General features: G+C 39.8%; 1 protein-coding gene across 1 annotated transcript in view; it reads right to left on the reverse strand.

Annotated features, from left to right (window-relative positions):
• SLC38A1 (solute carrier family 38 member 1) overlaps positions 1 to 23643 on the reverse strand; it is a 70804-nt gene extending 47161 nt beyond the window's left edge. The window contains exons 1-3 of the mRNA XM_060777565.2: positions 23016 to 23643; positions 3852 to 4034; positions 421 to 496 (exon numbers count right to left, since the gene is read on the reverse strand). Of these exons, the coding sequence (XP_060633548.2) occupies positions 421 to 496; positions 3852 to 3970 (195 nt within the window). The 5' untranslated portion in view covers positions 3971 to 4034; positions 23016 to 23643. The remainder of the gene's footprint in view (positions 1 to 420; positions 497 to 3851; positions 4035 to 23015) is intronic.
• Between the last annotated feature and the right edge of the window lie 1769 nt (positions 23644 to 25412).

Here is a 25412-nt window from a genome sequence, read left to right on the forward strand (position 1 = left end):
TATAACACTGTGCGGGCAGACAGTGATCATTACATCCTGTGGAAGCAAATTCCCCAGATTCACTGTGTGCTCTGGGAGAAAGTCTTCCTTCTAGTTATATTAAATATTCACCTTTGAGCTTCATTGGATGACCTCCATCTAGAATTATGAGGCAAGGAAATACATTTATCCCTATCAATTTCCCTACAATACGCATTCACTATGTTTATTGCACAGTAAATAGTAGGTAGTAAGAATCTTGCACACTGCCTTGAAGTCCTTGGAGATGAGATGGGGATGTAAATGCAATACAAACATAAAATATGAGCAAAGCATTCCACAAGATGAAAGGGATTACACTATTTCTGCTTGTTGGCGTGTCACAACTTCCACATAAACAATAAATTAAATATTTTTTGTAGGATGAGGCAAGAAACCTACGTATTCATCACATTTTTTCTTTTCCAAGTGGCTGTTGGTTAGACTTCTTCTGCTCTCACGGTCTGCAATAAACTTGCTGAAAAACAGCAACACGAGATTTATTTAACATGAGAACAACACATAGCAAAATACCCCTTAGCACTCTTTATGATCAGTAACTGTTGCTGAATTTTATGCCATTTCAGTTTTGATTTACATTGTTTTCATCAAGCTATGACTGTGTAAAAGGAATAGTGCAATACAATATATTGAATTACACCTAAAAGGGACAATATGAACTGGCAAACTTCATATAATATATAAAGAGGCAAATCCAATCTTATGATATAATACTGAAAGAAAAATCAAACAAAACAAGGTTACTGAATTCTAGTTTCCACCTCCAGAATTTTGTTTTGGCAAATGCTGTTTATATGCACATTGAGAAAATAAGTTTCATGAAATTACGAATTGTTTTGAAATGCAACTTTATTCCTATAGAAATCCCACACGTTCAGTGGGAACTGTTTGCTTATAACTCAATGAGAATGAACTCTGATACGATAGCTGGGAGCAGACAGGTTTTTTTAAAAAAAATCTTACAATATCAAAGCACACCAAGAATCTTGCCACATTCAAAATCAAAATATGGTACATTTTTATTATTTGTTAAATGACTCATACAATGAGCAAAAATACCAGAGAGACTTCGTCTAGCCACAACTTGGGAGAAAAACAGGAGAAGGGAAAACCATGCAAAAAGATTGAAATGCACTATGTGCTCTGGGAGAAAGTCTTCTTTCTAGTTATATTAAACTATTTCATTCTCTATGAAATGCACCAAAGTCTATCTGACTAACTTCTGCATATAAGTAAAATCATGTGGTAGAAAAAGTTGAAAACAAGGTATCATGACATTTGCAATCTTTTTGTAGTTCAAAAGGTAACTCTGGAAGTATCTCAAAAAGAAAATCAGACTGGTGTATATCTTGTTCACTCATTTCAACCCTATATTATAATGTCAGCGAGTCAAGCCTGATATTTTGCCTACAATTATATCTCACCATTGGCCAAGTTGGCTGGACCCAATAGGAAACTGTATTCAACAACAGATTCCCTGCATCCTCCCCTGGGACAAAAAAGCAGGGAATTGGGATTTATAGCAGGATGGAGAAATTTTAAGAAATAATTGGAGATTTTCCAGAGCCTGGGGAAGTTTCTCCCCCCTCCCCCCAATACAGCTTCCAGAATCTTACAGCTCTCATAGGACATTCAAACATTGAAGACTGAAGGAAGACTGGTGAGTATACATAGAAAAAGAGCTTTTATCCTGATTTAAAATGAACCACAGAAAGATTTGACCTATATATCTTTTTTCTTGCTTACTTCAGATGTAATAAATAGCACCAGACCTCTTGGCACTGTATCATTTCAGAATATAGGTGAAGACAAGCATGCTGAAAACTTCTGTGTGTGCGCACGTGTGTGTGCGCGTGTATATATATATATATATATAGAGAGAGAGAGAGAGAGAGAGAGAGAGAGAACTCTCTAGAATTCCAGTATATCTAGGGGGTGGCTAGACAATTACCATACTATTTTTCCTAATAACCCTTCCCCTCTTTTTTCTGCAGCTGGAGTTTTTGCCATATCAGCATTCAAACATGCACCCCACATGTACATTCTGAAACTGCACAGTCATAGAAAGATTATCTTTACATGCTCTTCCAGAATCTATAGATGAGCTCTAAACAATACTGCTTTAGAACAGGAGATGGAACAATGTGTTGTCAAAAACAGACGTGCCAACCTTGATGTACCTATCTAAAAGAAAATTCTCTGCAACATTCAGCTTTACATGCCAATTTGCATGCATTTGCTTGATGGAGAGCTCCACTGCAACAGAAAAATGGGAGTTTGGTGCATAAATAAAGCTGCCTATTTAAGTGGAGATCATAATGAAGAAAACTTTTCACAATATGAAAGCTAGATTTTCTATGTATGCACCAGACTTAAGGTAAAAAGGTATCATCTGAACCATTTGCAATCTGTCTTACCATTATAGGCATCCTTATAGTAAATATAGCATACTCAAATTTGAGCGGCCCTAAGAACCACAACCTGTGGCAGCAGTTGTATTTTTGCATAAAGCTAACTCACAGTTCAGCATAATGCGGATCTGTTATGTCAAGCTTTGTTACTAAACATCTTGCTCGCTGCACAAACATAAAGAGGAATTTCAAGGTTTCTACTTCTTTAAAAATAACTGTAGCTCTTTGTGGCAAACTGTTTATAATCTTAGCTATGATCAGGCAATCAATCTTTAAACTCTAGTTTATGAAAGTTTTTTTCAAAACTAGTCATCGTTTAGGATTTAAAAAAACAGTAAACCGTGGCTAATCTAAAATAGAAGTGGATACTTCTAACTGACTTTCAATATGACAGTGGATGAGTGGAGCTGGGAGAAAGATCATGCAAACCTAAGGGCCACTGTGGCTTGTCTTCATAATGCTAAATCAGAACTGTACAGAAAATAAATTGTGCCTTCTTTGACAGATCTGTAGTGATTTTTTCCAACAGATAAGCAAGGAATTCTGACCCTCAATTGTTGAACAATAACATTCTCCCAAAACCCACATAATAAAGTAAAAGTAAAGGTTTCCCCTGACATTAAGTCTAGTTGTGTCTGACTCTGGGCAGTTGTGCTCATCTCCATTTCTAAGCTGAAGAGCTGACGTCCGTAGACACACCCAAGGTCATGTGGCCAGCATGACTGCACGGAGTGCCATTACCTTCCTGCAGAAGAGATACCTATTGATCTACTCATATTTGCATGTCTTCAAACTGCTAGGTTGGCAGAAGCTGGGGCTAAGAGCAAAAGTTCATTTGAACTGCCGGCCTTTGGTCAGCAAGTTCAGCAGCTCAATGGTATACTGATGAAATATTTATAAAACTGAACTGTATGAGACAGATTTTGGTCTTAGGAGACTCTAAGGTCAGCATCTCTTTTTACATCTGGTTTCAATTTGCGGATCTTGAGGTTCTAGTAAAAAAGAAAGCAGATGCACAACATCATATGAAATCACAGTTTGTGTAACATGTGGACACGGCCATGGTCAAATATTTCCTGGAGATTTGATTCTGTGTTTTGAGTGACTTTTAACATGCTGGCTTTTTGGTTATATGGTATTTGTACATTTCTATTAAACATAGTGGCATTAAATACTGAATAAATGAGTACGCTTTGCTCTCTCTTGTTCTCTTCTCTCTCACACACTCACTCACTGTTAATGCCAATGGCCAACAGAAGTGGGGTATGAAATTCAAATTACTTCTTCAAATAAAATATGACTCAGTAATGAATCATTCATGAGCTGTGTTTCAAATAAAAATGCTTCATTTAAACAGTATGTTTTCATGTGGTAAATATGGGGCAGTGGAAAAATACTAACCTATTCATCTGCCCATTTTCTACCTCTGTGAAATCATTGGAATCATTGCTGACGTTGTCATCCTCCGGGATCCTCATGTTCTGCATCTCTGTTAGTTCTAGTCCTGTTTTGAAAGGCATGCTGGTTTAGGGAACTTATCTTAAAGTCCACTTGGTCTTTGGAGGTCAGGGAAAGCTTTAAAATCTGAAAACAGAAAGGAAAAAAGAAAACAATTGAAGTAAAAAAAAGAAAACTGCGCCCCATAAACATGAAAAATAACAAATCAAATAAGTCTGGGAAATATCTTTCAATATTTTAGAACCAAGACTTCACCTTGGACTTGAGAAGAACAATGCCATATTAAATTTATTGTCAATGTAGAGGTCTTCAAAGATATATACATCATTGGTTGCCTTTTCTCTCTCTCTGTAGTTATATTTAAGCTATAATTTGAAACATGAAACTTTCTGCTCCCTTGAGTATATACTCTGGAAAAGAATATTAAGTTCTGAAATGCACAATGTATAAATAGATTAGTTATATTAACAACTACACCCAGTGTATTATTTATTTATTATAATGGTGGTTTTCTTTCTCCTGCCACATTTTTGATCCTCACAATAATAATTTGAAATAGGTTGGAATAGACAGTAAGGACATCAAGCCTGCACACCAAGTTTCATAACTGACTTGCATTTTGAATGCTGGTGTCCCTGGTCCTAGCCTACATTCTAACCTTGACTGCTTTGCACAAGTATACAATTCATTATCACAGGAGCAACCACTAGAAATTATAAGGGGAGGCAGATTGAAACCGCACATTGGGTTCCCTCTGTACCCATTGGTAATCACATCTTTTGCAGCTGCAGCGTTAAAAATGGAATTACAAGATACAATTTGCCCTCAAATAAGCTATGTAGGGAGTGTGTTTATTTACAAGGAGATCAGTACTCCAGGGAGCCTCCAGGAAGGATTAATTAACTTGGAAACAAGCCAGACAATTCTCATGTACCTTACTTTAAGGGGAAATTACCCTCCCTTTGCCCATGTGCTATACCACTGAAATTCAACTGAATAGTAAGGGCAAGATGCTGGTGCTTTTGTATACAATAAGGTGTTAGTTCTCCTTATATCTTGTTTGCAAGATGACGAGTGTTTTCAGCATGTCATGTCCATTGTTGAAATCAGACAAGAACTGCATGGGTATCCCAAAATAAGAAGCATATGCAGCCTTCGGGTCCATGTAAACAATATATCTGACCTATTCAACATCTTGAGTACTAACAAAAACTGCAGGTTTGGAGCAAAATTGTTTCTACTTGCTGATTATTTCCCACAAATCAATCAAATGAATTATCCATGAAATTAATTCCTGTTATTATTTATCTGTGTTATGGATTTACATTTATCTGAAATGATTAAATGGATCATGTGCTTTTTAACCATGCTTTTGGCATTTAATATTATACATGACATTTAATATTATAAATGGTTATTTATGTACATACTCTTTATCTGGACAATGAATGAGAGAAGGAAATATGAGAAATGGAGGGGAGGGAGGGGGAAGGGAAAGGAAAGGGCGGAGTTTTGAATCCTGCTGAGTCTATATTTGAAAGAAATTGTTTCTTGACCTTAAAGGCTTGAAATGTCTACAGGTGAGGATAGCTGAAATCCTAAACCCTGGAGTAAGTGTAGAGCTGCATGTTGTATCCAGTAATGCACTTCCAGGAGTGGAACAAACACTGCTGGCAGATCAAATTCTTTCTCCATTTCCCCTATAGCTCCACACACATTCCTACCTGTACATTTCTAATAGACTCTCATGACATTTGGGAGTATGCATATGACTCTCTAGCCAAGATGAAATTCACAGTAAGCCTGCTTTTCTCAGATCCCAGCGAAAGCCAGTAATGAGCTCAGTTGGTGGGTACAAGAGAGTGGGCCTTCTTGATGGCTGCCCTTCAACTCTGGAACTCCCTGCCCAGAGAAGTCAGAATGGCCCTCTCCCTGTTTCCCTTCCCGTGTCAGGCTAAAACCTTCTTATTCAGACAGACTTTTAAAGAAAAAAAGTTTTTAAGATCAAGCCAGGGGGTTATGTGGTTTTTAGCTTTGAATATTTTTTAATGGATTTTAACTGTGGATTTTAAATACTGTTATGTTTAATTCTGTTTTAATGTTTGCACACTGGTAAATTTTAAATTGTGTGGTCATATATTTAACATAAGCCACTTTGAGACTCTTTCGGGAGAGATAAAGTGGGGTCTAAATAAACACAACAACAACAACAACAGGTTGACTACCACCACAACTCTTTCATTCAACCAGTTTCCTGCACTGCACTGAATGGCTGATACGTCCACATGTCAGAAGACCACCAGCCCTAGGGGACTTTTCAAGAGCAAAGCAATCGTGATTCAGAGTTTTTTAAAAACTGGGCAAATAAATTAGTAAGATCACATAAATAATCACATAAGGTTATTTTAGGTTTTTTAAAAGCAATAAATAGATCACTTAACATTTGTGATTCCATGTGTCCTTGGAAGAGTAACTATAGAAACAAATCAGTAATAAGTAACAGCTCCTTGTACTAAGCTTCCTTGAGGTATCCACAACCTGAAACAGTTGCCCACTTGTGCTGTACAGACTGGAACTTTACTTTTCCTCAACTTGGACACTATAGATTGAATTCAATTGGTGAACATCCATGGAAGAAGAAGCCTCATCTGTGAAACTAGTGATTCTCCATGTACTCTCAATAGGACTTCCTCCTTGTTTGTATCCCAGCACCAGCATTTCCGAAAATCCTGCTTTGGAGGGTTTCCCAGTTCTCTGGAGCAGATATGGAATATGCATATAGAAGGGGGAACCTTATCCTTCTAGTTCCACTGACAGAATTGCTTCTCATTTATAGCCTGGGCTTCCATGGATGCATCCCATGGTTGTTAGGAGAGCATGCAACCAGTGTAAGAAGGAACAGGATAGGAAAGACACCAATCTGGCACAGGGATGCATTTACCGATTATCCATCTCTTAAAAAAAAAAACCAGTACAGACTTGAGTCCGCCTTTACTTCCATTCAAATCAGTAGGATTTAAATTAGGCATTCTTATTTTCTCTCATTTATTTCAACGGAACTAAAGTGTGTTTCATGTCAACAAACAGGTGTAACCAGACAGCACTCATATCTTAACTTCACAGCATCATCTGCAATCACAACGTGGTCTGGTTTCCTCAATAAGTTATCCCATTAAAGATTTTCCCCATCACTCCCACTGATGGTAACATGTTTTCTCCAACAGACGGTGCAATACCATCATATTCCCTTCAACCAGACTTTGCAATATTTTTCCAATGTCTAGTTTTAGCTGCAAAGAGCAGAACCCCAAAGAATATAACTCATCGTTCCTTTATGACCAGTCATAACCTCGAGTGGCAAACACGCAGCACTTACTGAGGCACTGTGAGTCATGGCAGGGGTGGGATGTCGGAACAGTCACTGTAGGGTTTTTGGTATTTTTTCAATGTTTATTCATTCTTATAAAATTACCTTGGAATAGAGGGACTTGGCTTCATTCCACCTGTGATATGAATGTTAATTATGCATGCAAAGAGTAATTTAGACATTCTCACTGTCACAACAGTAAATTGTGTTGAAACATGAAATACAATCATTGGGGAAAGGCATGCATCTCTTACTTCTTTAGCACAACTATATTAATATCAACCATTTTCAAAAACTGTCTTCAATTGCCTTCAGAGGGGAAACAGAGGAAGTCGCCATAGATATGGAACATTTAAACCTTTAGGGGGAAACAGCTGTGAAATACCTTATCATTTGCTAAATATATTGTTGTCTATGACAATACGTTATGTTTATCAATCTGAGTTAAGTTATGCTTCTGCAGACATGAAAGCGAACACATGTTTCATGGAACTACAGAAACTTTATGAAAGCATCCAAGTGCACCATTTTTACAGCTGCACTTACCTCCACAGCAACTGATGGTGCAGCTGTGTACTATAAAGTAATGCTGGCTGGGACAAATAGATGGCCTAGAGATTATGGATGAGTATTTTCAGGAATTAAACCATATCCTGTTAACAGTAGATATTGAATCAATCTCTACTAAGGTTCTTAATATATTGAATTGCAAAGGGGAAAAAAGAAAGAACAGGTCATGCTGCTGAAGAAAAAATGGATTACACTGTATAGCAAGGATAGAAATCAAGTGGCCCTCCAGGTGTTGCTGGATTGTAACTCTCAGCAATATTAGCCATCACAGCCAACAATGAGGAATGTGGGAGTGGCAGTTCAACAATATCTGGAAACCCACAGTGTACAGTGCTGTGGGCACACTTCCTTAATGCCAGCCTGTTATAATTCTCTAGCTGCTTCTCAAATTGATCTGACTGATGAGCTCTAATGCAAGTTGTTAAATAAATGAAATATTTAAAAGTGTATCGAAAAAGATCAAACAACATGAAATATACAACAATGTATCCTAACACTTGCTTTAATACAAGTGATCCCTAGTATAGTGCTGATGAGCACAATATTTTTTATCTGCATATATGTATGTATGTATGTATATGTATATGTGGTCAAGGTTTCCCCTTGACATTAAGAATGACAATACTAGTGTATTGAATATAGGAACAGAGTTCCTTTGATGAGTCAAAGCACAGTATTTTCTAATCATAAGAATCATAATAATCAGTTGTAATAAGAGTATGCATCCCATCTCAATACAGTATGCATCCAGTCCTTTTAACAAAAGACTTGGTCATAATCTGCATGTTATACTACTTCTTATCCTTCTAGTTAATTAGAATGTTGATGTGTTCAATACAATTTACATTTTAATACATTTCAAATCTCTCTATCTCTTTAACTGTAGGCACAAATATACGAAATCAGTTGGGAATTCAGAAGCATAGCCTTATTCTCCATTTGCAATGCACTATGAAAGTCATGGATGGAATTTGAGAGAAAAAGAAGATGGGATAACAATAGCATAACCTTGCACTGTTCCACCTTCATTCTGGCTAAGGTCTTTCTCAGCTTTGAACAGTTTGCTGTTTTTAGCAATATATAAGATACTAGCTGTACCCGCCACAAGTTGCTGTGGCCAAAATTCCCTCCTTTTCTCTCTCCTTCCTTCCCCACTTCCTTCCCTCCCTTTTCTTCTTTCTTTATCTCCCTCCTTCCTTCTCTTTTTCTTCCCTTCCATCCCCCCCACCTTTTCTTTCCCTTCCTCTTTCCCCTCTTTCTTCCTTATCTACCTATTTTTGGACTGCAACTCCCAGCAGTCCTTCTGATTGATCAATCAATCTATCCATATACCTATCTATCTCTATCTAATCTAGCTATCTGGAGGATTGCTGGGAGTTGTAGTCCAGGAATAGGAAATATGCAGGGACTGGGATGCTCTCAAAGAAATCCAAGGAGAAGAAAGCTTGCAGCTTGGAAGCAGTGCATTTGGATCATTCTCCTCTCCTAAAGGGGGATGCTGGGAGCTGCAGCCTGGAAGAGAATGTGGATATGCTATTGTGTATTTTGTTTGCCTGGGGGAGTTGTTTTTGTACATGCGCTGTAGCATCTTCTTGCTTTTTTGGCTTTTTAAGTCCCTTCTACTGTGTTTTTCAGTGTTTTTATTAGTGATGGTCACTCGGTGTCCTGATAGGTGTATTGTGTCCAAATTTGGTGTCAATTCGTCTGCTGGCTTTTGAGTTATGTTAACTATCATTACATTTTTATTTGCATACATTTTAACGCCCTCAAAGACACAGGCCAATCCTATACATTTTCCATTGGAAGAATGTACTGTAAGCCAGACTTACTTCTAAGCGAATATAACAATTTCAACTACAATCAAGAACATATAAGTATGCAAGTGGGGAGGACACAATAGAAAACTGAAAAGTCACGAAGTTGGGTTATCACTTGCAAGAACTAAGCAGTACTTTCATGGATGCTAGGTGCCATTATCGGCATATGGTACTTTTAAATCATGCACTTTTCTGACATTTTTCCCCTTGAAAAATGACACTGCTCACCTCCCCCATAATTATTCTAAGGTGAAATTATACTGAGGTGATTCATTGCTTTCCAGTTTAACAGTCTAATATTATAACCAGAAGGAAGAAGTTCTGCTGTATTCAACAGACCTTGGTCCCAAGCAAGTGTGGTACAGGACTTTGCCCTCAATGTCCAAGAGTTCTTCTTCAGGTAAAAATATCTCAATGACTGAAGTTCTTATTCCTGCAATACTGCCCAGTGTTCAAGTCTACAAACCTATGGTTACAAAAGAGTATATTGTATATACTTACAAAAAGTATAAAATTTTAGTTAAAAAATTGACTCCAAAACCCTGGGTTGACTTATTCATGAGTCAAGTAAGTATTGTACCTTAACTTTTATTAAAAATGGTACCACTTAGTCATATTGAGTCCCTATATTCGTAGAAAGGCAGGACAGATATTAAGTGAATAAATAAAATGAGTAAGTGATCCACTTCCTTGAGTTAAGTAGCAAAAGGCCTTTTTGAATGTCTGGGCAGGGAAATGGCATTGGTGCCCGACAGCTGGACCCTTGAAGCTGTGCTGGCACGTACCCCTTTCTACAGAATGAACTATGACTTATCCACAAATCATAATCAAATTAGTTATTTTGGTTCTCAAACTTGTCTTCTACATGAGTATATAAGGTATATGAAAGTGCCATCATTTTCATCATCTATAATAATAATAATAATGATGATGATGATGTTAGACTATAGGAATTGATTATATTGAGGACTTAGTTGATTATTCCTCCTTGCACTTACAGACTGATATTGATTGCAATTTGTTTTAGATTTGCTGCCACTGATGCATTTTATTAATTTTTAACAAGTGGGGTTTTTCGTTTTATGCTGTTGTTACTGTTACCGTTATTGTGCTATGGTTTAGACACTTATTGTATTTTGTGTGTGTTGCACCTTGAGTGCTTTTGTGAGCTGCCCCAAGTCCCTTCAGGGAGATGGTGGTGGGGTACAATCATTTTTGTTATTATTATTATTATTAGCTATAAGATCATGAAACTTGAAACATGGCATCTGAAACATGGGATAGATGATAAAGACAATCTCACAGTGTGCACTTATTTAGTTTTGTATGGATTAATTTCACTTCAAAGAGATCGGGAATGTGCATTATCATCTTCAGTCAATAGGTGGCAAATATCCCTAATCATTTCTAACATATACAGAGCAAGTTGCTAGCAGACCCAAGATACTCATTTCTCCAAAGGGTTCCTGGATAGTGTTTCTTTACATTCTTCCTGAGTTAAAAGTAGTGAGGAAAAGAATAAAGAAAACATGTCAGGATAGAAGGAAGAAAACACCAAGAAAGAAAGACAAGAGGGGATGGTCAAAGAAAAGAAATAATACTGTACAGTGTAAAAGAAAGGTTCCATTTTGGGTAGGGAAGTAAAGTGTTTCTAGCCTTGCAAAACTGCATACTACTGCTAGTAAGAACTGTATAGACTCTGAACAAATAACTGATTAATCAAAGAGACAGCAAAACCTATGAAATATTTATCTTAATTTAATTTGGCTGGAAAGAACTATGCAGTGAAGCAAAAAAACACATCAACAGTAGTATTCAAAATGCAGTCATAGAATCTGAAAGCATTTATGGGGTATTTGCCTATTTTATTTTATATTATCCCCGTTTTCATAGGAACTGTTTCTACCTGGTTTCAGGTAGCTGTGTGTCAGAGGATGTGAGTGTTCTCCATAGAACAATTTGCTGGCAGACTGAAATTGGATTCAGTTTTATGTTCCCAGATAGGCTGAAGTTGCTAGAGGCTCCTTAGGTGCCTTAGTGAAGCCTTCAAACCCAGGGTTTGAATTTCACATAACTGCTTCCTTTGTGTAACGACTGAGATGTGATATGTATCTCCTTTGTGGCCCTTCTTCTCTGCAGCCTCACCTTTTTGAAAAGAAGAACATTCTATAACTAGAAAGAAACCAAAATCCATAAATAATATAAGAGGACATACAGAATTATTACTTTGAAAAACCTGTCCCTTTGAAATTAACATAGAAACACAGAAGGAAAGTTACAGCAGGTTTCTGTAGCCTTTTAAACAAAAGCCAGTTATTTTTGCTAAACTGAATATAATTAAGACAGAAGCTTTTGAAGGAATAAATTGCAGGTCTGTTTACTTTTTTAAAAAGAAAGCCTGATAATGATGATGAAAGTGAAGCTATGATATTGCTTCAGAATTTCTGAAGATAAGCTCAGGGAACAGAATGTTATAATTTCCTCTTCTGTGAAATAGCCCAAATACTGTCCCTTTCTGTTGTTCCTTTTCTTTGGGGGTGTCCTTGTGGAATAATATCCTTGTGGAACTGAGATTTAAAGAAAGGAACAAGTTAGCTTCAGGGGCAATTAAAACAGCCCTGACAAACAGTAAAGTCTGAAGCAACTGATGGAAGCGAGCAGTGACAGAAGACAGGATCTGACTTCCAGTTTTCCTTGTAATTCAAGGTTATCTAAATGGCTGTCCTTAAAAATCACTAAAATTCTTCTAATATTAGGGATGAATCTGGAAATGTATGGAATGAGAATATTGCTGGTCCTCCTCATCCATGGATTCTATATCCATGGCTTGAAAATACAGTACAGTCTTGCTTAACCAACATAAGTGAGCCGGTAGAATGTTGGATAAGCAAAAATATTGGATAGTAAGGAGGAATTAAGAAAAAGCCTATTCAACATCACATTACATGATTATTTTACAAATTAAGCACCAAAACATCATGTTTTACAACAAATCGCCAGAAAAAGCAGTTCATGATAACAGTATGTAGTAATTACTGTATTCATGAATTTAGCACCAAAACATCACAATATATTGAAACAGCTATGAATCTGGGCAGGAGGCAGACTGCACTGGATAATACAGAATGTTGGATGAGCGAAGGTTGGATAAGTGAGACTCTATATATTTTTTTATTCTACAAAGAAAATCTTGATTTTGCCATATACTATATGAGGGAGGCCGTTTTACTAGGCCACAGTATGTAATGGGATTTGAGCAACCACAGATTTTTGTATCCAGGTGGAATCGTGGAACCAAATCCAAGTAGATACCAAGGCCCCACTGTACATAAAAATATATTAACTGATCATGTTCCAAATGAATATAACTCGCTACTAAAGAATAATAGAGAAGAGCTTCCAGACCAGAAGGCTTTGTTTCCAAGTGGACATGAGTCAAATAATTTCCTTCCCTAGAAATTAAGTTCTTATATCAGCAATAGATGAAATATTGCTTATTTATTCTCAAAGGACATGCAACTTAAGTTAGTACAGGGACAGAAATGAGAAAAAGGAATTATCTGATATGAGATTTCATTCGCCCATGCTCACATCCACATGACCAAATTGAAAATACCTAATTTATGGAAGTCAGGGAGCAAGCTTGTCATTATAATCTCCCCTCTACTCAATCCAGTACATTGCATTCTGGACTGTTGTACTCCTTTTCATATTACATTCTAAAAGTTTAGGTGCATGGTAAGAAATTATCTGAAAGGGAGATGATCACATTGTACATGTTTGTAAACTCTGTTTTACTGGTTGGAAGCTAGATAAGTAGATAAACAATTGTTAAATTCTAATCTGACCATCCTTACTGATTCATAACATAGCTCTGGGCAGATCACATAAGTCATCAAGAGAAAAAATGTAAATTATTATAAGATCACAGTTCTTTATGACCTTTCTAAGAAGGCTCTACAAGTGAAAATGTGGAATGTCCCACCCTGGGCATTCCACAGATATATAAACCTCACTTGCCCAGTTTCCAATAGACCTCACAACCTCTGAGGATGCCTGCCACAGATGTGGCAAAACATCAGGAGAGAATGCTTCCAGAACATGGCCATACACCCCCGAAAACTCACAGCAGTCCACTGAAAAAAGCATAGTTTGAACTACTTGTTTCAGCCACTGAGAAGAGATGCTGCAGCCTATGATGTGTGGTTTGTGAAACCAGTTAAGCTTGAACAGACTGCCCAAAGTGGTCATATGGATCTCTTGCCCCTAAATCTAGGCATGTGGATAAAACCCAACACAGCCACGAGGAACTACAACAATTTGACATTTAGTGCTATTGTCTCTGGAAAAAAATCCTAATTTTCAGCTACATGTACAACAAATGTATTCAGTCAGAAAATAAATCATTCTTACATCTCTTATCAATAAATGATCAATATTTTCAATATAACATGGTAGCACAGATATTATTTTAGAGACAGGATAGAAAAATATTAAATTATATTAAATATTAAACCCAGAAATTGATTTGTTATACTGACTGTTACAAATGAAACAGTATTGGGAACATCTATGCCTATTTTATCATCCTACATGTTGTTTGCCACCTCAGATTTCTGTAAGACCATTCTTTCATTTGGAAAACAAATAGATATTTTATTATTTTTTAAAAAACTGGTTTGGTTACAAGTTAAACAGCACAGGTTCTTACATAGTAGCAATAAAACAAAAACAAACCATCATCAAAGATAAAGATCTGACCACATCTCCTAAAATGTTACAGCCAGTACTGAGGTTAAAAAGCTTAAAACAGCTACTGTAGAGAATATTAGCTGCCCAAACAAATAGCCTTACATTCAATTCATATTAAATGCATTATTGTTATTATTTAGGATGTTAAAACTCTTCAATAATGACACGAGTTTAGACCACATGCCCATCTAGCTCAGACCTACTCAATTCTCTTTATTCTTTGATTCATAACATTAAATAAATTGGACTGAAGGGCTGTTTATGAAACAGAAAATCAACTGAAGACTGCTTTGTTTTTTTAATGCCTTTCACTGTCTATTCTGTATTTTAAAACTCACATTTATTTAATCCTAAACAAAGAAAAGGAATGGAGGTAAATAGATGGTATTAAAATGCTGCTTGAAACATTGGTACTTATTCTACATGGAGTAAAAGCATTTTTGTGATTTCCGATCACAAAAACACCCAGAAAAAAGAGAAATAATTGGCATGGTTGTCGAGCAGAGGAGTCTGGAAATAACAGTGCAGACTTTTAAAAAAATGATTTAGATACCGTTTCTTGATACAGCAGAATTTATGATAAATGATCTGCAGTTCTGAGAAAAGTATTTTCTTGTTATTCTAGTGATACATTTACAGTAAACATAATTTTCCAGTTTGGTACCATAAAATGTACTTTCAGTATTTAAAAAATCGGATGTGTAATTTAGCAGATGAAGCTCTTTTACTAAAACCTAAATCATGGTAAATAAAATTCCTTCAGAGGGTTTTTGTTAAACTTGTATCTTCTGTTTCTCCCATCATGGGTCCCAAAGAAACAGAGATGATTCCTAGACATTTGGGGAATAAGAAAACCTAGAACTCAACAAAGATCTGCAGCATAGGCCTTCAAATGACTGTAAAGATGTGTAGAATTGTATGTGGGCCGAAAAATCCCCAGTTCAAATCTACTTGAATCACAAACCTGAGATGTGACAAACCACTACGCACAGCTAGATTAATGTCCTATAATTGTATGTCAAAATTACTGCTCAAGCAGGGAGCTTTGAGATGGTTGAACAGAAGCTCTCTAAAGCTCTAGGTGCTCTTACTGCCTATTACAGGGAAAACCAGCTGATCCCTAGTCCATCTAAAACACAGACATGCGCCTTTCACCTTAAGAACAACCATCCCGAGCTCTGAGGATCACCTGGGAAGGAATATCACTGGAGCATTGCAGCGCACCCAAACACCTGGGAGTCACTCTGGACCGTGCTCTGACCTACAAGAAGCACTGCCTGAACATCAAGCAAAAAGTGGGTGCTAGAAACAATATCATACGAAAGCTGACTGGCACAACCTGGGGATCACAACCAGACACTGTCCTTGCACTATGCTACTCTGCTGCTGAGTATGCATGCCTGGTGTGGAACACATCTCACCACGCTAAAACGGTGGATGTGGCTCTTAATGAGACATGCCACATTATCACGGGGTGTTTGCGCCCTACACCACTGGAGAAATTACACTGTCTAGCCGGTATCACACCACCTGACATCCACTGGGAAGTAGCAGCCAATAGTGAAAGGACCAAGGCAGTGACATCTCCAGCCCATCCCTTGTTTGGGTATCAGCCAGCGCATCAACGACTTAAATCAAGAAATAGTTTTCTAAGATCTACAGAGACACTCGCTGGAACACCCCAGTAAGCGAGAGTCCAAAAGTGGCAGGCTCAAACCCAGAACCTCAATCAATGGCTGATACCAAATGATAGGCTCCCCCCTGGGCACACAGAAAACTGGGCGACTTGGAAGGCACTGAACAGACTGTGCTCTGGCACCATGAGATGCAGAGCCAACCTTAAGAAATGGGGCTAAAAAGCGGAATCCACAACATGCGAGTGTGGAGAAGAGCAAACTACTGACCATCTGCTGCAATGCAACCTGAGCCCTGCCACATGCACAATGGAGGACCTTCTTGCGGCAACACCAGAGGCACTCCAAGTGGCCAGCTACTGGTCAAAGGACATTTAATCAACTACCAAGCTTGCAAATTCTGTGTTTTGTCTGTTTGTTTGTGTTAAAAATGTAATACAAATGTCTGGTTGCTGATGACACGATAAATAAATAAATAAATAAATAAATAAATAGTATGCCACAATGGTGGGAAAATAGCAAGAAAGGGCTGACAGGTGAGTATTAATATAACTGGAATTCATCTCTCTTCTCCCACTAATTCTTCCTTGCAGTCTTTGGAGCATTTTCTTCCTTAGCAAGACCCATTTTAGTTTCAAAGCCCAGCTGGGACTTTTTAAAAAAGAGAAACTGCTATGAAAATTGCAGAGAACTTATGGCAGCAAGAGTTAAGCACTCTGTTAAAACTCTCAGGTCAACCTTATATGTGCTCATCATGAGCATATTAACATCATAAAAAGAAATGGAAGGAGGGCTTGTATTTCCTCCAAAGCACTAGGATTTATTTTAGGGGTCTGCAACTTCCAGTTCATCCACACTACACAAATATAGTGATTTCATTCTACTTGCCATGGCCCCATTCTGTGAAATCCTGGAATTCGCAATACAGGTGATTTAGTCATTATTAGCCAGAGAGCTCTAGTACCTAATTCAGGATTCCACAAGATGAAACCATGGCATGTAAAGTGGAATAAGTAAAGGTAAAGATTTCCCCTGTCAGTTAGTCTAGTCGTGTCCAAATCTGGGGTTGGTGCTCATCTCCATTTCTAAGCCAAAGAGCTGGCATTGTCGGTAGACACCTCCAAGGTCATACGGCCAAAATAACTGTACGGAGCAGCATTATCTTCCTGCAGAAGCGGTACCTATTGATCTACTCACATTTGCATGTTTTCAATCTGCTAGATCTGCAGAAGCTGGGGCTAACAGTGGGAGCTGACCCCACTCCCCAGATTCGAACTGCCACCCTTTCGGTCAGCAAGTTCAGCAGCTCAGCCGTTTAACTCGCTGTGCTGCCAGGGGCCCTTTGGAATAACGGCACTATAATTCTGTAGTGTTAATGGGCCATAGAATTCTCCATACAGCATGGTCAGTGAAAGAATGGATTATATATGATATTGGAAGCTAAGTAGGTCACTCCATGTTAATATTTAAAAGAAGACAACATTAATAACACACTTCCAGAAATCTCCGGGATTTTGAGAATTATAGCTCCAAAATGTAATATTCTAAAGCTCCAGATTCTTCTATAATGTTTTGTTTTGCCCTGTGTTTGCAGTGCAGTAGATGGCATGAGATTACCTTACCACTGTATACTACACTCCTTTCAGAGCCAAAGATCTTTCCACTGTAATCTTTATAACAAAGTAGGTTATTATTTCCATATGGACATTTCCAGTTGGAATGAGATAGTGTTTCAGGCTTGTCATCTGCCAAAAGTTCACCCCTTTCCTGCAACTCACATTGAAGGTGTTTGAGGTCAGAAGAAACGGTGGCAGGGTGGAATCGCATCTCAAAATATGCTGAACCAGCTTCTTGTTTATATTGGCACAGGCAGCTGAAAATACTGAGGCAGCTGAAAATACTTTTGACAGCTTATATGCAGCCCTGAACACTGGAAATGGTTACTTCAGTACTAGTTTGTGTGTGCAAATATTTGGTAAAATTATATCTATTTCAACAAACTAATAAATGGCTTTACCCAGAACCAGTTTCATCCTGAACCAAAATCTTTTTACTAAATATGAATATAGATTTAGAATGGATTTTGAAAAGCAACAATAAAGACAGAATGTAATTTTCATCATAAAAATGTTACCATGTTCAAGGCCTGGGAAAAATAAACAAGGAAAATGTGGCCATTTTCAAGGAAAATGGAGGGCTGAAGAAAATACCTCAAAGGAATATAAACAATATGATGGGATGTAGGATAATCTCAGTTTGGCAGGAGAATGAAACTGTGCTGTCAATTAGAATATCAATGACAATGACTTCTGCATGTACATCTATTTCTTTACAAATTGATGGTAATACATGGTATCAACAGGTTGTTTCCTAATTCTGTCTTTCAAGAAATAAATGATGTAACAGAGCCCTGTTGTACATGAAAGCCAAAAACACCCCAATAGGAAATGTTTTCTCATAGATAGAAAGGAAGACTCGGAAAAGATGCTAGGCCTCTATAGATACATGCTGTGGCTTAGCCTACATTCTTAGCATGCCACACCCCCCCCCCCCCCCAAAGAAGTTACGTGAGACACTGAGTCAACTATAGCGTATTATCTTATGTCACTTGCAGCCAGGAAACCCCAAAGCATCAGTTACAGCACAACAGCACATTTTAATTCATACAAAAAGAGGAAATGCATCGTTTTCTACAAAAAGATGAACCGTCTAAACTGAATGGAAGAGAAAGATTACCAGAAAGACTTTAAACTGGTGGTGATTCCTAGGTCCCAAAAACACGAATCTGAATGTAATGTTAAGGTGGAACCATTTTTATTTGAGACATAGAGTATTCTGATCAGATTGGGCTGCCACCAAAGATGGAAAGTAGGCTTTAAAAATGAATTATTTAAGAAACCATTTTCAAGATACATATAAATTGAACCAGGTGGTAATAAAACCGCCCACAGTAAATGTTCCTGAGAGTGAGATGAAAAGTCTTCTGTTTGGGAAGATCAGTGACACAATGTTCCACTTCAAATTTAAATTGAAGTGGAACATTATTTTTTAATTTAACCAGTGCTTATTTTTCTAACTTTGCACCACTTTCCCACATTTTCATTTGCTCGGCATAGTCTTCTCTGAGTGCCCTTCCGCAGGCCCTATATCCCAGGATCTGATTCCAGGTTTTCTGTTTATCTCCGATTATCTGGCATTGGGGATATATATAATCCAGGTTAAAGCAGAAAACCTGGGGTCAGATCTTGGGATATAGGGCCCTGTGAAAGGCATGCAAGGAAGACATTGTATCCTTCTCTGCCAAAGGTGGGCGGGAAGAGGAAGAGGAATGAAAGGCATTCCTTCTGGTAGAAGACACCCTTCTACTAAGTGAAAACAATGAAGGCTCTCATCCTGCTTTCTTCTCTTCCTCACTTTTCAAAGCACCATGAGGTTGCCTGCTAGCCAGCATTCACTTATTTCGGAGTGGCCCTACCCTTTCTTTGGAGAATATTATCTGAAAGAACAGAAAGTTTTTTCTCTTGCATGTGTGTTGTATGTGCCTTCAAGACACACACTGACTTATGGTGACCCTATGAATTTAATATGGTTTTCTTAAGAAATGGCTCATCAGAGGTGGCTTTGCCGGTTGTTTCCTCAGAAATACAGCCTACAGCACGTTGGTGACCTCCTATACAGGACTGACCTTTCTTAGAATCCATGATGAAACAGGATCTGTTATTTTTTTTTTAAAAAAAAGACTGTCAAAAGCAACTTGAGAAACTGCAAGTCACTTCTGGTGTGAAAGAATTGGCTGTTTACAGAGACGTTGCCCAGGGGGTGTCTGTGGAAGCTTCTCTCATGTCCCCACATAGGAAGCTTGAGCTGACAGATGGGAGCTCATTCTGTCTCAAAGATTAGAACCACCAACCTCCAGGTCAGCAATTCAGCCAGCACAAGGGTTTAACCCACTGGTTCTCAACCTGTGGGTCCCCAGGTATTTAGGCCTACAACTCCCAGATATCCCAGCCAGTTTACCAGCTGTTAGGATTTCTGGAAGTTGAAGGCCAAAACATCTGGGGACCCACAGCTTGAGAACCACTGGTTTAACCCACTGCACTATCATGGCTCCTCACAGGATCTTCAGAATCTTCAGGAGATTTAGGCCAGGTCACATACTGCAGTAATTGTAGTGAATCAGTCCTTTTAGATCAGGCATGGGCAAACTTCAGCCCTCCGGGTATTTTGGACTTCAACTCCCACAATTCCTAACAGCCAAATCGAAGTAGTAGATGCGGGAGTTGAAGTCCAAAACAACTGGAAGGGGCAAAGTTTGCCCATGCCTGTTTAAGATGCATCTACTATAGAATGAATGGGGGTCGACACTGCCACTGTTTCAATGCTATGGTATTAGGGGTGTTGTATTTTGTTGGACTAGAGCTCCTACAATTCCATAGCAATGAACCCTGGCAATAGTCAAACTACATTCATTTTACAGTATAGATGCCCCTATGACTAAAAGGGACAGCTATGAAGGCACCTGGGTAAAGATCCTCAGGATCTATCACTGAATACCAAGACCAGGCTCACCCAAAGTGGTAACAAACTGCATTCATGCTACCTCTACACCGGCATGGGTAAACTTGGGCCCTCCAGGTGTTTTGGACTTCAACTCCTACTATTCCTAACAGCCTCAGGCCCCTAACAGCCTCAGGGGGCTGAGGCTGTTAGGAACGGTGGGAGTTAAAGTCCAAAGCACCTGGAGGGCCCAAGTTTGCTCATGCCTGGTATAGAATCAGCATGCCTTCATAACCTTTAACAAGCAAGGTGTTTGTGGAATGAGTCAATCTGGTTTTTTTTTTAAGGTATTTAAACCATTTCTCCTTTTCTTCTTTCCTTTTTTTTCAAAGATCAGAAAGGCGTAAATGACAAAACCAGCGTCACACGCTTTACTTCCTCCGCGCCTTTTTGCTTGAAAAAAAATGGAGAGGAAAATAGTAATAATAAAGAAATACGTTGGGGAGGGGGCGGAGAGAAGAAAGGCAGTATGGAAGACTTGCACCCTGAAGGGCACCTCAATGCAGGCATTTACACTTTAGACAGAATGCAGTTGTACACCACTTTTCTACTTTATCACACTAGAAAATGAATCCTCTTTAAATCCAGTTCCTGCCTCCTACAGAATTTTAGGGTTTATAGTTTAGGGTGGCTGTTAAAGGCTCCTCCCTAAACTACAAACCCCAGAATTCTGCAGGAGGCAGCAACCAGATTTAATCTGGATTCATTCTCTAGTATGATGGCTCAAGGCTATAGAATCATGTGGAGGTTGTAGTTTGACCAGCAGCTACTTCATCACACTAGAGAATGAATCCATTTTAAATTTGGTGTCTGCCTCCTGCAGAATTCTGGGGTTTGTAGTTTATTGAGGCTGTTAAAGGCTCCTCCCTAAACTACAAACCCCAGAATTCTGTAGGAGGCAGCACCCGTTTTTAAAGGGGATTCATTCCCTAGTGTTTGGGCTCAATGCTGTGGAATCATATGGACGTTGTAGTTTGACCAGCAATCTACCATGACTAAAGGCTATGGAATCATATGGAGGTTGTAGTTTGACCAGTAGCTACTTCATCATACTAGAGCAACCCGTGGTTCTCAACCTGGGGTCCCCAGATGTTTTTGGCCTAAAACTACCAGAAATCCCGGCCAGTTTACCAGCTGTTAGGATTTCTGGGAGTTGATGGTCAAAAACATCTGGGGATCCCAGGTTGAGAACCACTGTACTAGAGAATGAATCCACTTTAAATCTGGTCTCTCCCTCCTGCAGGATTTGGGGGTTTGTAGTTTAGTGTGGCTATTAAAGGCTCCTCCCTAAACTACAAACCCCAGAATTCTGTAGGAGGCAGCAAGCAGATTTAAAGTGGTTTCATTCCCTAGTGTGATGGCTCAAGGCTATGGGATCATATGGAAGTTGTAGTCTGACCATTAGCTACTTCATCACACTAGAGAATGAATCCACTTTAAATCCGGTTTCTGCCTCCTGCTGGATTCTGGGGATTGTAGTTTAGTGAAGTCTCCTCCCTAAACTACAAACCCCACAATTCTTCTGGAGGCAGCAAGCGGATTTAAAGGGGATTCATTCCTTAGTGTGAAGGCTCAAGGCTATAGAAGCATTTGGAGGTTGTAGTTTGACCATCTACCATGACTCAAGGCTATGGAATCATATGGAGGTTGTGGTTTGACCATCTATCATGACTCAAGGCTATGGAATCATATGGAGGTTGTAGTTTGACCAGCACCTACTCATACTAGAGAATGGATCCACTTTAAATCTGGTCTCTCCCTCCTGCAGGATTCTGGGGTTTGTAGTTTAGTGAGGCTGTTAAAGGCTCCCCCCTAAACTACAAACCCCAGAATTCTGTAGGAGGCAGCAAGCAGATTTAAAGGGGATTCATTCCCTAGTGTGATGGCTCAAGGCTATAGAAGCATATGGAGGTTGTAGTCTCACCATCTACCATGGCTCAGGCTATGGGATCATATGGAGGTTGTAGTTTGGCTATCTACCATGACTCAAGGCTATGGGATCATATGGAGGTTATAGTTTGACCAGGATGTTTCCCCTTCTCTGCCAAAGAAGGCTGGTGCCTTCCCAAAACGACAACTCTGGCGACTCCAGAGCCTCAAAGCGGTGTCAAACAGCATGGCTTTTACAGTGTAGCCAAACAATGCCCTCTTCCTTCGGAGGAGGAGAGAAAATGGAAATTAAAACCCGCGCCACGAGGCTCTGACGAGGAGGAAAAAGGATGCTGCTTGCTTGCCTGCCTCCTTGGAAAGGAAAGAGAAAAGGACACCTTGAAAAGATCCAACGAGCCCCTCACTTCCTCGCATCCCTCAAATCCGTCATTCCTGCCTGCCATGTGCCCTTCGGGGATGCTAAAGAGGAGGGGGAAGAGGCCCTCTCTCTCTCTCTCTCTCGCCCATATCCAGCACCTACCTGTTAAGCAGGGTTTTCCTTCTTCCTTCCTTCCTTTCTTTCCTCCCTTCCTTCTTGGCCCTCGGTTCTTTCCAGAGGGGAGAAAGGCGCCCAAATCTCCAGCCAAGGTGCCCCGCCTTCCGCGTCCTTTGTTCCAAGAGCAACCTCGCGCTTTCTCCAATTTCGAGATGGGGACCGCTTTGGGGAGGGTTTTTTTCTCTCTCTTTCAGCGGGAAAAGCTCTCAATGGGTGGAAATGAAGCCCTCCTTGGTCTCCTTGACTGGCTTTCAAAAGCAGGCTGGATGGAGGCAGGCGAGGGGAGCGGGAAGGCGGGGAAGATGCCGCCACAGCAGCAAGCAACGACCTTCACGAGGCGCCTGCTCCTCCTGCTCCTCCTCTTTCTCTCTGTGGAAATCTCAATGGCGAGATGGAAAGGATAGCCAGGGAGCCTCTGGAGCCTGGGCCCAAACCTTGGGCACAAGAGAGGCGCTTTGGGTGTCCGTTTCCACTCAAAATGGGCTTCGAGAAACCCTTGCGCGCCTTTTCCGTCTCCCTCCCGCTTCCTCCCTCACAGGTGGTGCTGTTGCTCAGAGAGAGAGAAAGAGAAGCAGGGAGAAGGAGAGCTACTCCTCCAGGGAGGGACTGCTGTGGTGGGTACACTGGGCAAGCACCAAGCTGCTGCCCACTCGCAATAATCCCCCCTCTCTCTGGGGGACCCTTCCACACAGCCCTATAAGATCCACATTGAACTGAATTATATGGCAGTGTGGGCACAGATAATCCAGTTCAAATACAGGGCCAGGTTTTAGCACAGCTGGTTAATCACCAGCAGCAATAAATCCTTCCCAACCAGAAGGTTGAGCGTTTGAGCCCGGGTCAGGGTGAGCACACAACCTTCAGCCCAGCAGTTCGAAAACAGCTGTAGCTGTGAGTAGAGAATTTAGGCACCTTATTTTATGGCACCATAAAAAAGCCCCTGATCAAGGAACAGGAGGAAAGTTTGTGTTCAAAAAGGCTCGCCTTCATAGAGGATGGAGCAACAGCACCCCCTGTGGCTGGAATTAAGCATAACCTCCAGGACACTGAAGTTGGAAAAATGCTGAGACACATACCTTTATTTATTTATTTATTTATTTGCAGTATTTATATTCCACCCTTCTCATGCCTCAGGTGACTCAGGACGCATTACAATGTACATGTACATGGCCAGGCCCGTACCCAGGATTTCGATTCCGGGGGGGGGGGGGGACTGAGTCTGAGTGAAAGAGGGTCTATCCTAGCAAACCTTTTATATCATTACCCCAATACCCCCATGCATATGGGATATATTGAGCAAGGTGATCAGATCATGATATGAATAAACATAACCGTTTAAATAATGCACCAGTAAGGCCTTTTTGCGAACCACCATGAGAATTCCGGGGGGGGCGGGGCGGCGGCTGAAGCCCCTCAAGCCCCCCCCCCCCGGCTACATGCCTGTACATGGCAAACATTCAATGCCATAGACACACAACATATATAGACAGACACGCAGAGGCTATTTAACATTCCAGCTTTTGATGAGAGTATTCTAGCCACCAGGGGAGCTGTTGCTTCACTGTCCATTTGTCACACTAATGAAGTTCTTCCTCATTCTTTGCATGCTTGCTGGATTTTTATGGCACTGTCAATTAGTCTCCCTGCAAACCAGAGTTGAACAGATGCAGGAAAGTAGGATGGGCTGCTTACAATTCCATTAAAAGGAGCCACGGTGGTGCAATGGGTTAAACCAGGGGTCCTCAAACTTTTTAAACAGAGGGTCACGTCACAGTCCCTCAAACTGCTGGAGGGCCGGATTATAATTTGAAAAAAACATGAATGAATTCCTATGCACACTGCACATATCTTATTTGCAGTGCCAAAAACACTTACAAACAATACAATAATTAAAATGAAGAACAATTTTAACAAATATAAACTTATTAGTATTTCAATGGGAATTGTGGGCCTGCTTTTGGCTGATGAGATAGGATTGTTGTTGTTGTTGTGTGCTTTCAAGTCATTTCAGACTTAGGTTGACACTGAGCGAGGGCCGGGTAAATGAGCTTGGAGGGCCGCATCCGGCCCCCGGGCCTTAGTTTGAGGACCCCTGGGTTAAACAGTGGTTTCAACCTGTGAGTCCCCAGGTGTTTTGGCTTACAACTCCCAGAAATTCCAGCCAGTTTTTACCAGCTGTTAGGATTTCTGGAAGTTGAAGGCCAAAATATCTGGGGGACTATAGGTTGAGAACCTCTGGGTTAAACCCTTGTGCCAGTTGAACTTCTGACCTGAAGGTTTGGCAGTTTGAATCTGTGAGACAGGGTGAGCTCCCATTTATTGGTTCCAGCTTCCCATGCAGGGACAAGAGAGAAGCCTCCCACAGGATGGTAACATATCCCA

The sequence above is a fragment of the Anolis sagrei genome, chromosome 5 (genome assembly GCF_037176765.1).
Source record: "Anolis sagrei isolate rAnoSag1 chromosome 5, rAnoSag1.mat, whole genome shotgun sequence".
Lineage (NCBI taxonomy): Eukaryota > Metazoa > Chordata > Lepidosauria > Squamata > Dactyloidae > Anolis > Anolis sagrei.